At 47.2% G+C, this 14,313-nt stretch overlaps 1 protein-coding gene across 6 annotated transcripts in view; it reads left to right on the top strand.

Annotated features, from left to right (window-relative positions):
• Positions 1-14,313, top strand: part of SBNO2 (strawberry notch homolog 2) — a 65,987-nt gene that overhangs the window by 19,784 nt on the left and 31,890 nt on the right. For 4 of the 6 annotated variants that reach the window (XM_055805139.1, XM_055805138.1, XM_005240804.4 and 1 more), the window contains exon 4: positions 2,520-2,643. In XM_055805139.1, coding sequence (XP_055661114.1) covers positions 2,520-2,643 — 124 coding nt within the window. Of the gene's footprint in view, positions 1-2,519; positions 2,644-4,773; positions 4,937-12,672; positions 12,954-14,313 lie in introns of those variants that run through there. The other 2 variants (XM_027791555.2, XM_013301963.3) reach the window with 2 other exon arrangements.

Here is a 14,313-nt window from a genome sequence, read left to right as displayed (position 1 = left end):
GGATGGGCCAGGTTAGCTGTAGTCTGGCTCTTTGTGGGCAAGTTGAGTGTCTCCATGACAGGACACGGCTCGCAGTGTCGGAGCTGACAAATGCAGGTGGTGTTTTCTATTGCCCAGAACACCAGGTTCCTCCTTTAGTGCTGCAGCTCAAAGTCAGATCTTATGATAGGAGTGTGAATGGGCAGTAAATCCAGTGTGATTAAAGCCGGTATCAATTTCCTTTCTAAAATGATGATGACTTACCCAGTGAACATCCTCTGCCTCTGAGGGGAGGCGGTTGACCCAGAGTAGCTTCCATGGAGCAGTTCACCAGTAACTAAATCTGGAGAATGTAAGCAGGTACATACAGGGCCATCTTGCTACAAGGCTGTTTTCACATCTTTGCTTTGGCAGTACAGCAAGGTTCATGTACTTGATTCTTCCAGTTAACACTTACTATTACACCCTCCCCCCCAGTTTAATTCAAGGTAACTTGTCAGTGTCTTTACGCCAGCTCTTCAAATGAGAGAGAAGATCTTTAAGGTCCTATTCAAAGAAGGGTAAAGCACAGCACCAAAGGTACTGAAATCTGGAGTTTGACAAATGCTGCATACTCAGCGGCTTTCCTAAGAGGATCTTGAAGCAGTGCACTGAGTTTTGCTATCGGCTCTTATTTCAGATGGCAAGAAAAAAATGTGTCTTGTGTTCACAGATTTGAAAACCAAGGTTAAGAAGGGAAGCAAAATAACATACCAGGGCTGGTCATTCCACAGCAGTTCAGGCCAGGGACACTGTGGCTGCTTTGGTCTCCTTCCCATTACCTTAACTGACTCTTGTCCAGACCACGAGGTGCTGGTGAAATTGGAGGCTGCGTTCACTTTTCCGGTAAAAATAGTTTTCCCCTTCCCTGGTTAGCTAGTTAACACTGGCCAAGCTCTGTCCTCGTGCAAGAGAGACAGTGAGACCACAGCTTGAAAGCAGTTTAAACAAGCCTTTCCCTGTGTGTAAATACAGTCATTCCCAGAATTTTAATTTGCCTGAATAGATGAGGAGGAGCCGTGAGTCGGTGCTGGATTGTCAGAGGATCTGTCAGGTGTGCTAAATTCACACCTCCGTGCTTGCACGGGGTGAAACTGGCAGCACTAAAAATAAGGGGAGAACAAGGAACAGAGCGGGAGGGAGCTGTTCCTTTGGGAGGAAATTCTTTTTAATGATGAAAAAAGAGCAGGAAAAATGTATTTAGCAGAGTGAGATAACTGTGTTTGCACATAAATACATATGTAAATGTTAAGCATGGCGTATTAATGAGCTGCTAGCCGCACATGGCATTTTAATTGCTTAATAGTACTTTGGCAGTGCAGTCATTCCCTGTTCTGCTCCTGGGTAGGATTTCTTTTTAAATTTTGTTTCTTCCCTCCCCACCCCCACCCCACCACCCCCCCCAGTGCCTTGTTAAAGTTTATTGCTTGTGGGTTCTGTAACTCTGGCGTTGCGAAGAGCGTACAACTTTTGCCACAAGAGGAAACCAGTCAGATGGGGTGAAACGTTCCAGTGGTTCCAGCCTGCGAGCGTGTTGGGTGGCGATTGCCCAAGCAACCAGTGCGCAGCCCTTACGGGAAAGATTACGAAGCACATTCCTTGCTCCTGCAGGAGAGGGAAAGGGCTTTGCCTGTGTAATAGTAAAACCAGAAGACGGTGCTTTAACTTGGGCCAGAGGCTGCTCCTGGGTTGGGTGGGAGGAAGGGAGTTGTCTGCTCGGTTGCAGTTTTTACCTTCTCTCTGCTCGGGGGGGGGTGTGGGGTGGGGGGCTGCTGGGGGAAGGAGGCAGGAGAAGTGCTGGCATAGACCTTTGCTTTTTTTCACTTTGCTTTTTTTCACTAGTTCCTTCGGCAGGGATCGTGCTTTGTCACTAGGTGGGTTTGGTTAGGTCCATCATTCAGCTCTGGGTGCACAGTTCTGCCTAGAGCTGCCTGTCCCTCACCCTTCCATTTTTATCTGCCTTTAAGACCTGGGAGCAATAAACCTCGCCATCAAGGGGGTGCGAAGGGGGTGCTCTCTTTCCCTGCCTGTGCTGGTTTGCAGGGCTGTCTCAATTTTATGGCCCAAACTAGCGCTGGGGTGTGACATTCCTGTGAAACTTGATGCTTGTCCTTACGGAGTGTGATTGTCAGGTTCCGTCGCACCTGGGCACATTACTGAGGCTTAATTTTGCTTTGTTGTCAGAACTGCAATATTATTTAGCCCTTCAGACCATTTTTATCTATTAAATGCTTCCCAGTTTACACAAATTGCTGAGAATTGAACTCTTAATCAGCTCTCCAGACTCTTACGCTACGGAGTATGGGAAGTAGGATATAACTGGTATAGATGTATTAAGTTGCCTAGATATCTCTTCTGGATAAACACAGCTTTTCTTTAGTACCAATCTCCTTTACGTGTCATCCCATAGTTGCAGCTTCACCGCTGATGATGGAGTCTGAAGCAACCTGAGAAATACTCAGGACTGACAGGAAATAACTGCTTTTCCCATTTCCTTACAGGCAATATTTTAATTCCCCTCGCGATTTTTATATGAATTCCATCAGCAGACCACATTTCTTGGATACAAACTATGCATCTGTGGACCCCACTGACTTCTTACCAAAAAATGGTGATTTTCCTCAGGTAAGTACATAGCTACTGATGGCTTTGGGGGAGAATGGTACTTTGCAGTGATGGGTTTTATTTTTCAGTATTGCCTTACTGAGGGGAAAGGAAGAGACGGGCAATTTCTTAAATTTGTCCAGCGCCTGATAGGAATTGCGTGCAATTGGGATAGATTCTCTGACAACGGCAATTCAGAAGCTGTCTGCTGGCTTGGTAGGAGCTTATCTGTGGTGAAATTGCTTCTGTCTTTTAAAGTGGTGTTTAACATAAACACTGAAAGTGCACAGGAGAATCCCACTTGCAGGAGGATATAGGTAAGTGTGAATTTGAACGTGCTTCAGACAGTTAAATCATTTGCATCCTGAAACACCCTTCACTCGCGTACGTTGCCTGTGCTTCTCACCGATTACAAGTGGTGGATTCCTGAATAGTAAATATTTAGGGATTGCATCAGCTCAGTGCCTAGCAAGCCGAGATTGGAGCCAGTTCATTTTTTTGCAGAGCTGAAGTGTGGGAGAAAATGGTTTGTGCCTTGTGAGGTGGGCCACTGGTGTGGTAGTCCAAATCCAGCTCCCTGAGCAAAGCCTCACATTAGTGAGTCACCTGGCACAGCGGGTCTGGTCATCACCAGTAGCTGTTGACCAGTATCTTCTGACTGGATAAAACCAGATAAGTAAATGAATTGTAATAGCATTGATCTTTGCCCCCTGCAGAATTAATTGCGGGAGGAATGAGACAGAAATGTGATCTCATGAACTTGTGGAAGCCATTTAACGGGCTGCAATGGGAAGAGGGAGAGGGGTCCTCTCCAGAGGTCTCAGCTTGCAGGTCTGGTGTAGTTTGGCTGATGGGTTTGACGGGAAAGGGCTTAATTATTTCTTTAACTTATGTATTTTCTAGTACCCAAGTGGTCGATCAGCTTCCTTCCCCTGCTGCATCACAGAAATTGATCTTGACCAGCTTGGAAGAGCAGATTTTTTGAGATCCTTTGTGAAAAGGAGATGATGCTTTGTGTCGGCTAGGTGACAAAAGAGCAGGAGGGCTCTGAGACAAACCAGCCATAAATGACCTCAAATGATTTCCAGAACAAGAAATACTTCTTGTGCCACTCTCTTCCTTGTGGAGAGGAAGTGACAGATGGGAGCAAGGTGATTGTAGGCAGTTACACTTTGCCTGGACTCTTTCTTTTGAAGCCACCTGTTGTGAGACTGCACCTATTACAATGTGCTTTGAAGTATTCTGCTTTAAGTATAGAAACAATAAAGCATCCTTCTATGAATCAGCCAAGGTGGTTCTTTCACTTGAGCATTGTGCCATGTAATAGCAGGTGCCACGTACATTCCCCCAAAGAACAGAGCATTTTTATGGGTGCTTTTCTCTCCAGTTTGCTGGTTGTCTGTAGGTCTGTGCACTGAACATTACTGCTTAGGGCTTTCTGGAGATTCCCACAGATAACCCAAGGCAGTGATGTTTCACCTTGTGTGCTCTGAAACTGAGCAGGACCTTTGTTAGAGCTTTGTTTTCCAATCTGAAACTGATCTGATGGAGTTCATACCTCAGAGGGATGGTGTCTGTCTCGAGCTGCCGCAGGGCAGACTGGCAGCACTCACCAGGTGTCTAGTGTGACAGTGCCCGTTAATCTGAAATAATAGTGGCGTGCTCTACTGCTCTTGAAGAGGTGTTTCACTCTTTAGTCATCCTCCAGCTCAAATGGCATATTCTGCTGAGGTACGGAGCCAGATCGGTCTTCCTCAACACTTGCCTTTTGACTTCAGAGCTTTCTACATTGTTTGCTGCTAGTGCTCTCACGTGTTAGAATGCCATGAGCACCAGTGTGGAAATCCATTGATAAAACCTAGGGCTTTCTGAGCTGCTCATCGTTGCTCATCCAAAGAAGAGCTGATGGTTTTTTCACAGGAGCCGGCGCTGGAGCCTGGATCCAGTAGAGCAGCAGGCACTTAACTGGAGGCAGTGGCATCAGTTTGGAGTCATCTGGGAGTGTCCTGGAGCTTTTCCATCCCTTGATTCAGCAATATCTTCCACTTTACTGATTTTTTGCTGTCCCAGATGCCAAACCGTTAAATATTAACAGTCTGCCTGGAAAGCTGAAACATGCCGTTCAGAAGGTGTGGGAGCAGCTTGGGTGGTTACATCTTTCCAGGTGACTGTATAGGAAAGTACCTGTCTTTTCCATCCTTGCCCGGTGCAGTGGTAGGAGTGGCAAGTCCTGTTAAACTTTGTGCTGTTACGACCATGCCACACAGAGGAGCAAAACCAAAGAGAGAACATGAGGAGTTTGCTGCATGCTTTGGTAAGAGATGCTTGATTAAATCTGTGGTCGCTGGGCAGGCAGGTAGATTGGGTTATGTGAGAACTTGTGCTGCCTTCGTACATGAACACAGACTGTTCTTTTGCTGAGGTACCAAAATCCAGCCTGTTCAGTGGTGCAGGAGAGCTTGATGTCACCCCTTGGGTGACATCCCTCTCTGTGTATCTCAGCAGCCTGCCAGTCCTTGACTTCTGCATGCTGTCCCGAGGGGCAGAGGAAGGGCTGGAAATCAGTGTCATCTCTGATCTGGAGTGGTGTTTGTGATGCCTGTGTGTGACCTGACAGCAAGCCGGTGAACGCCACCTCCCCAAAACATACCTGGAACCATTCTGGGCTGCAGCAGGACCCCAGCCTCCTCTCGGATTGCGTGGCCTCTAGGCAGCTTGGCTTCTTACAGAGTTTTCAAGGAAAAAGGATTTAAAAGGTCTAAAGAGCAAACGACTAATGATTTTGAGGTATTTGCATAGTAAAGGTGGCAGTGGTTGGAGGATTGTTCGTGTGCCCTGGGGTTTGGGGGACTCGAGGGTTTGGAGAGTGGGAAGGCTGACGCATCTTCCTCCAGCGCTGGCATTTGCTCCCTGCTGTCTTCTCTCCGTATTTTGTTTTGGAGGTCCTCAGTTGCACCTTCAGAGTGTAAAGCCTTTGCTGGCCTGAGGATGCCATGAGTGGGAGCTGCCACATTTCTTAATTGCTCTGGGAGTTTCTGTGTAATTGGATCGTTCACTGCTGCCATTAGGTCTGGTGAAGAGTGATTTCTGTGTGTATCACAGCAGCCTTGCTCAGTGCAATATGCACATGGGACAAGGTGCTTCATTTGCATGGTCAGAACAGCCTAGTGTCAACTTGAACTTGTTCCCTCCACAATATTTTTGTTTTTTGGGTTGCTTTTGAGTGATGCACCCTTGCCGGTCTGTTGCCATTCTTTATATAAACAAGTGGCTTAAACTGAGGTTTAGAAAACAGTTATATGAGGCCATATTGGGGTCTGATGGCACTTCTTCATCTTGGCAACTGTTGTCTTAAGCCAAAGTCGTGCCCCAGCCCTGTGGTGTCATCTCCTTATGGAAGAAGTCTACTGACTGCACACACGTCTGGGGAAATCAAAGTCCTGAAGAGAAGCTGCTTTTGGTTTCCATTGCTTCCTTCCCCTTCTGCTGTTTATTCCTCCAGTATCAGGTGCTGGTGAATTGGAATCCAGTACTTGTGGGCAGTAATTTTGCTGCAAAGGCATTTTTATTGTATCAGTGCTATCTTGATGGTAAGAGCTGTTAATTGCCACGACAAAACACACAGTGCAGGAGGCTTTAACTTCTGCTTTGGCATCTGCTGTCCCTTTGCAGGTGTGTTGAGCTGTAGTCTGTCCCCAGAGCCTTATTATAAAAGCAGAGCAGCCTGTTCTAGAAAAGCATAACCTTCACTGTTCTGTCCTGTTTAGAATGACTTAAACCGCACGACTCTGCCCATTTCCTCTGAGCCTTTTGTAATTTAAGATGATCCTGCCTGTTTTCTAATAGTCAAGCTATATATACCTTTGCTTAACTTCATTTGACTTGCTCCTTGTGGCTCTCTGGATCAGGACTTTCTGAACGCCCAAAAGCCTCTTCTTCCGACTTCATTTGCCATAAGTTACGCTGAAAAATAAACTTGGTCTTTTTGTGGCGAGGGTGAGCAGCATCTGTTGAGTGTGGAAGGTGTGGGCACGGTGGGTGTGCAAGGGGGCTTTGCACAAACTCCTTCCGGAGTTGCTCCTTGGCGGAGCAGCTCTACGCAGAAACACTTTGGCAGTAAACTCGGGTACGCTTTGTAAAATTGGAGTTGTGCTTGGATTGGAGGAAGGAGGTCAGTCCGGATCGATTTAGCTTGTGGGGGCAGGGAGGAATTGGCTACTCTTGGGTAGAGTCATTTGCAGTAATGCTGTAAAGATGCAGTTACCGCTTTGTTTGATCTGCTCGTGGTGTATGGGGGCTCTCGACCATGAGTGTTAATCATAAACCAGCCCTCTTTTCACTACCAGCCCCTTGCAATCTCCTATTAATCTCTGTTATTAAGGGGAGAAATTAACCTACTCTTAAAAAAAAAGTATTAATTTTTAAAAGTGCTTCAGTGCACAGAGCTGTGGTGATTTAAGAGAAATCAATGTAACAGTTATTAAATTATATGAAAGACTTGGTTCTGACTAAAATGAAGAGTTTCCTGGAATAAGAAACATCCTGGAACTTCCTATTGCTGTCCTGGAGTTAATGTCTACAGGGAACAGAGATATTAAAATCAATTTGAAGACAGTTAACTGGCTCTGGTGCCTTTGAAGCACTTTATGAACAAGTTGCTTTACATGCTCATGTCTTTTGTTTTTGCACTTCAGGGTTGGAGTTTTGGCTGGCTTAATTATACTTTATAAACACTTTCGGTGAGATGCCTAACACTTACTTCAGGCCTTGGTTTAGAAAAATAAAGGCTGTGATTATAGCGGCTCACCTGACCCTGTTACAGTAAGCATGGTGAGATCGTGTTGGTGATGATGGCATGTACTCCCAGCAGGATGGCTGTGACCGCGATGTTTGCGTGTCTGCTGTGGCCCTGCTCTCACCGTGGTTTCCTGCCTTGCCGTGGGGTCATCCACCGCATGTAGGGTGCGTGCCTGGGTCAGGATGCCTCGGATAATGCACTTGGAGATGATCTACCAGACGGCACGGCCATGCACCCCCCTGAGCTCCCAGCTTAGAGCTGGGCGAGTATGGCCATGGGTGCACGAGGAGGCAGTGGCATCAGCCCAGGCTGTTGGCTCGTGTAGAGGGTTTGGCTGCTTTGATGGTGAGCTGTGCTGGAGCCAGGCACACCAGTAGCTGGTCAGTGCCTGTGTGTGCGGTTCACAGCCAAGAGCCAGACCAGGCAGGTCTGTGTGGGTGCTGCAGCGTTTTCCTGAACTGCAGGGCTTGGGCATCAGCGTAAAATTCACCTAGCAAGTGCTCAGTCTCTGATCATCTGATTTAGCCACCCTGAGCTGGTGATCAAGGAGGAGAGGACACATCTGGGATGCAGCTGACGTTATTCTAAAGCAATGTCTCCTTTTGTTTGGATGAACTGTGCTTTAGGAATAAATCTTTCCCTTCGATGTGTAAAAAGAGCTCTTGGGACCATCTCAGGTGGAGATACCTGTGGTTCAGTGAGAATAATTCTGCTTTTGAGACATAATTTGTCAGTTGTGCTTGGCTGTGGATTGCAGGAGCCGGCCAGGATGCCTGTGGCCCTAGGAGGGGGTACAAGAGGCTGGAAGGCTCCGACATCTCCTTCGTTTCAGCCTTAGTTTTCATCTGTATTGCTACATTCAAAGAGCGATGTCCACCTCTGGGCAGGAGAGAAGGCACAGGAGGCGATGGAGAACTGCCTGCTGAAATTCTTGGCAAGCACCGTTCTCTGCCTTCTCTTCATAAAGCTAACAAAAGTGGGAAAAGGAACGGGTCTGAAACACAGAGTGCTCTTAAAAAAATGCCGGTAATATAATTTAATAGCTGACCACTGGGAGATGTTATAAAATAGACCTGTTAATTCAAAGCAGAATCGGTCTGGGTCAGTGTGATCAAGTGAGATTCCCCATCTCCGGTTCTGCTGGCTGTCACAGTGTGTCCTGATCCATAATGTGCTCAGAACACCAGTGGTGCTGTCACAGCAGTCACCACAAGAAATACTGCCTGCAACATGACCGCTGCCTTCAGTCATTTTCCTTTTCCTGGCCTCACGTGTGTGTTATTCCCCCAGTCGCACCATCTCGCTGCCTGCTGCTGTGCACCGCTTTCCTCCAGCTTTCGGGATCACCTGCAAGAGTTTACTCTCTCGCTGGTTTTCCTTCATGCTTCGTGAGTTTTCCTGATTTCTCCTCATTTTAAGGAGGAACACCAGCCTGGGAGTTCCCCTCTGGGCTTGCTTGGCTGTCCCCTGCTCCTCTCCCCGGTCCTGCAGAAGCAGTGGTTGCCTTCCAAATTTCCAGTCCTCGAGGGAGCGGTGTGCTGGTAGGGCTTGCTGTGATCCAGACACCCCCCTCACATACACTGAATTTCAGCTCTGGTTATAAAATACCTACCAGCTGGTTTGTTATGCTTGCTCTTAATGTCTTTTAAAAATAAACCATTTGTGGTCTCAACTTGTCAAAGCCTCTCAGTGCAGTTGCTCTCCATGCACCTTGCTGCATCTCACTCACTTTTGAAAATAGAGCAGAGGCTGCCCTGTGCAGGGCAGGAATGGCCCCTGGTTCTTAAAACAGCCAAAATGCAAAGCAAAGCCTTACACCCAGCTGGGTGAAACCGGTTGTGTCATGGGAACAGGAGAAGCAAGGCATGGTCTGTACAATACATACTCTCCCTTCTTTCATCCCTCTGAAAAAAAACCCCAACCCTGCTCGCACAAACGGCAGTGTTCAGATATTCAGTACTCTGCCGCCCTTTAGCTACTTTTAGACTTCTTTTTTCAAGACATATTGCTGCGATCTGATAGTATAGCCTACTCATTGCTCAGGTATCCCTCCTGCCTGTGCAGCTGTCTGTTTGCATGGGATGGTGCCCAGCAGCTTGGCTTGCAGAGACCTGCAGCGGCCTGATGGCTTTTTCCACGAGTGTCTCACCAGGTCAGGAAGCAGAGCCTGGAGTGTCCTTGGACATGTCTGAAACGCCTGTGTTTCGGGAAATTTAAACCTGAACTTTTTGGTTGCACGAGGGTGATGAGCTGGCAGGTCTTGTGTACAGGTGTGTTATTCTAGATTGATTTGTATCTGGGCTTTCCTAGAAGCTCAGCACGTGCTTTCAAGAAACCATCAGCGTGTTCAGGAAGCTGTCCTGCAGGGCACTGGTTAGGAGGTGGTAGAGGATGCTTAAAGGTTACCCAACAATGTAACTGGGTTGGATATTCCAGTTTTTGCTGGAAGATGACAGAATAATTCTGCTTTGCTCTCCTGTCTGTCAGCATGTGCTCATGAATTAATTGTGGAGAGTAGAAATTCTGTGGCATGCCTTCTCCGTAGGACGGTTAAAATTCCAGTGATGGTTTCTCAGTGGGTTATCTTATCTTATGTGATTATATTACTGTGGTCTTGCAAATCAGTTTAGCAGTCCTGGTTGTCTATAACGATGTCATACATCTTGCTTCCTTTTGGTGATCCAGTTTTGTTGCCTACGTTTTGCCCTATTTGTCCACTAACAGTAAAGGAAGAGGAAATAAAACCACCTGCTTTTTAAAAGGTTGTATAAACAGCAAGACCCCAGTAGTGTCAGGCTAGGCTTGGTGGTTTAATCAAGGTCACACAGCAAGGCAGTCACCAGCAAGTCACTAATTAAGCCATTTCAAAAATGTATTTGGTCTCTTCAAGCACATCATTAAAACACCTATCCCAAGCTCCAGGGCACTACCAGCTAATTAAAACAATCAAATTGAAATAAAAGCAGCAGTGAAAACCCATTGCCATTTTCACCCCAAACCAGCTGCCCACAGAACCGAACGCTTCGTTTTTACCACAGTTCCTGCAGAACGCCTCTGCCATCGCAGCGCCTGCGTAACCGCTGCTTGCAGCCTTCACCGGAGGTGAAATGTGCTCTATTAATGGGAGGAACGCGGCAGCGATGCTCCAGCTCCTCCCGGGGCCAGGGCTGCTGGTGCTGCCTTTTCCTCGCTTGCTGTGAGCATGGCACCAGCATCCCTGGCTGCAGGCTGAGTGCGCTGGGGAAAGGCATTTGGCTTTCCCATTTGCTTATTGAAAAAACTTTTTTGGACTAAGTATTCTGCAATGATGGAACGTGATCCTCGTTATTAAGGGCGATTAATGTATGAATCCCTGTGGAACTGCTGTGCTGCGGTGGGCTGGGCTGTGCTCCTTGGAAGGAGCCCTGTTGCACGTTTATGCCCTGCGGGTGGTTTTCCAACGCCAGGACCCAGTGCATCTTCCTGGCAGGGGCTAGTCCTCCCTCCTCATCCAATGTCCTAAAAAAAAACCTACTCCCCTCCAGTTGTCTCCCGACTCTTGGAAGGGTTGGGAGAGCACCTCATTTTTTGCTCTCACCTCTTGCAGGTCTGTTAGGGGCTTTGCTGTCCTTGGTTGCTCCAAAGTTTTGGGGTTTTTTTGAGAAGTGCCTCGCAACGTGGGATTTTTCCAGCAGTTTCTCAGCACGAGCCCCAGGAGCACTTGCATCAGCAATGACAGCAGGCACCGCACACCGGCTCTAGCGCGGAGCAGTGATGAGCTGCGTTTCATGTGAAGCCCTGCCATGGTTGTGTGGAAGGAGTCAGAGCAGGGACGGAGCGACCTGCAGCCAGCGCTCCTCTCGCCGTCCTCAGCACACGTACCCACGCTGCTGGGCTCATTGGCTGCCGGGTTTGGTGGCCAGGCTGAGCCCCTCTCCCTGCCCTGCCATGGCACAGCTGGCACAGCTGTCCCAGTGTCCTGCAGCGAGCCTGGCTGGAGCTGCACTCCTGACACGGCGGTGCCACCTCCAGCTGCGGTCCCAGGCTGGGGTAGCCGCGCTGGTGGGAGCTGGTGGGGGGCTAACGCCGTGGCCAGAGCCTGGCACCGGTGCTGCTGGCTGGGTGAGGGAGAAAAAACGGGAACCTGGAGCAAACAGAGTAGTTCTCATGGGTTTATTGCAGGGCGGTGAGTGTTCTGGCAAACTCACTTCTCCTTCACCCTCTGTGGTGGTGCAGATGTTCCTTAAGCTCACGCTGAACAAATCCCTTTCCGATGTCCCGTTTTTTGTGCCTTTTTCTCTTCTTTTTCAGATATCCCGGTTTTTGCTGCCTTTTTCTCTTCCCTTTCCGGCGTCCCGTTTTTTGTGCCTTTTTTCTCTTCCCTTTCAGATATCCTGTTTTTTGTGCCTTTTTCTCTTCCCTTTCCGATATCCCGTTTTTTGTGCCTTTTTCTCTTCCCTTTCCGACGTCCCGTTTTTTTTGTGCCTTTTTCTCTTCCCTTTCCGACGTCCCGTTTTTTTGTGCCTTTTTCTCTTTCCTTTCCGACGTCCCGTTTTTTTGTGCCTTTTTCTCTTTCCTTTCCGACGTCCCGTTTTTTTGTGCCTTTTTCTCTTCCCTTTCCGACGTCCCGTTTTTTTGTGCCTTTTTCTCTTCCCTTTCCGACATGCCGTTTTTTTGTGCCTTTTTCTCTTCCCCGCTAGAAATTCTGTATATTTCTGTTACCAAGTTAAAGTTTAAAAGGGAAGGCCTTGGGGAGAAAAAGCAATGTTTCTGGACACTGAGAAATAATGATCTAGAAAAGCAAGTTAAGAAACTGGCTGTACTTTTTTTTTTTTCCCCTCCCAATTTTTTAATTGTACTATTTAGGGTGGGGCAGATACTGAAGACAGAAGGAAGCCCATGGACCTGGGGTGGGGTTGGGGACCCCAAGTTGTGAATCCTTCTCATGATCTTTTTCAGTTTATATATCTGTGATATTTACACTTTGTCTGGAATCGGGGTGGGGGGGAGAACCCCCCAGCCCCAAAGCTGTGGGGGGGAAACGCTGGTTTTCCAGGGACGACCGAGGAGCTCCTGCCTGACCTCCTGCTCAGCGGCTGGCCGCGCAGCACGGCTTTGTTTACAGTGTATCTGTGGTTGAATTACACCACATACAGTAATTCTCATCGCATTGCCAGTAATTTCACTGACTTACCAAGCAGGCATCATTTCCTGAAAGTCAGCCCTCGTACTTAGAGGAAGTAAAAGCACTCTCCTTCGTGACTAAACACTATATGCAAATTTCCACAGGCTTAGACAGACGCGCTGGATGGCTGTCTTTTTTTCCTCCATTTTCAATCCGTTCTTCTGCATGTTAATTTTTAAAAACCCTTGATGAGCTCTCTTCCTGGCTGTTGCTGCTGTTGCGGTCATGAATGAAGACCTTTCTCCATTATATACCGAAAAATCTCATTTTACTGCTTCATCCACGGTCCTGCTCTGCCGACAGCAAACTGAATGCTGTTTTAAAATGTCCCAAATGCAGTTCTGGCTAAAGTTCCCATTTCGCTACAAGGTAATGCCTGATTTTTCTTTTCTTTTTTTTTTTTTTTTTTTCTTTCCCTCTTCCCCCCCCCCCCCCTTCCTCCTTGGAATTCCTTGTGTGTTTTGTTTGTGAGGCTAGCCAGCTCCAGCTGCTCCCCCAAGCTTGTGTCCCCCCCGTATTTTTTTGCAATGGCAGCAGAGGTTTAGGGGCGACGACTCGATGCGAGGCAGTGGGAGCGGATTTACCGTGCTGAAGATGTGATTTGTGTTTTGCTGAAATGTGCATTACTTGGAGGCTGTTCCTCTCAGAACTTGGTCACTAGCTGTGAAGCTCAGAGGAAAAGGAGCTGTGTGGAGAATTGATTGGTGTGTTTATGTAGTTGTAATGGCTTTCAGGCATTTTATTTTTAAACCAGATGCCGGGTACAGAAAAGCAAGGGAAACGCCATCCCAGCCAGAGAACTGAACTCTTAAGACTGCAAGTTTATTGCCCCACATTTAGAAAGATTTTGAGTTTTGGCAGCTAGAAGATTTTGTTTTAGTCATCGGCTGCTTACATTGCAGCTGTTAATTCTTGATTTTGTCTTTTCTAAAATGTAATTTGCTTAATCTGTGATTTTTGAGACACCAAATCTTTCTTGTTTGGCAGTGTAGCTTTGTTGGGTATGTTTATTTATGTGTCCCTGTGTATATTATCTATGTGGTGGGGTTTTTTTGTTGTTGTTTTTTTTTTTTTTTGTAAAAAAAACCAACCCTCTATCAACTGTGTGGTATGTAGCTGAGTAATCCGTAGTTGCTGTGTAGAAGTATTTGTTTCCTCTGTGTCTGGACTGTGAGCAAATAAACCGTTTATATTGATAGCTTGGCGGCCAAAAATATTTTTAGGATGCATACTCCTGTATTTAGACTTCACTTGTTCTTTCATTATTTTTAAGAAAGACTTTGTTTTGACTAAAGGAACTGAGATGTTTCCAGTGGTTGGGAGGAAGAGGTTAAGTGTTTGGGTTGTTTTGCTCAGATTTTTTTCTTGTCTTTTCTAAAAAGTAAATTCTTGGGTTTGCTAACTGTTGTGGGATAATGATAGAAATCTGGTGTGCCCCTGTGGCACTGACTGGCAATTCGTACTGGTGAGACCCCGCTGCAGTGCTGGAGCCCTCAGCTCGGAGAGACATGGACCTCTTGGAGCAGGTTCAGAGGAGGCTACAAAAATTGTCAGAGAGCTGGAACACCTCTGCTAGGAGAAAAGGCTGAGAGACTTGGAGTTGCGCAGCCTGGAGAAGAGAAGGTTGTGGGGAGAGCTTACAGCAGCCTTCCAGTACTTGGAGGGGGCTTGTAAGAAAGATGGGGACAGAGTTTTTTCGCAGGTCCTGTTGTCACAGGACAAGGGGTGA

This window comes from Falco peregrinus, chromosome 5 (assembly GCF_023634155.1).
Source record: "Falco peregrinus isolate bFalPer1 chromosome 5, bFalPer1.pri, whole genome shotgun sequence".
Lineage (NCBI taxonomy): Eukaryota > Metazoa > Chordata > Aves > Falconiformes > Falconidae > Falco > Falco peregrinus.
Note: the sequence above shows the minus strand (reverse complement) of the source record. Positions and strands in the feature narration are given on the sequence as shown.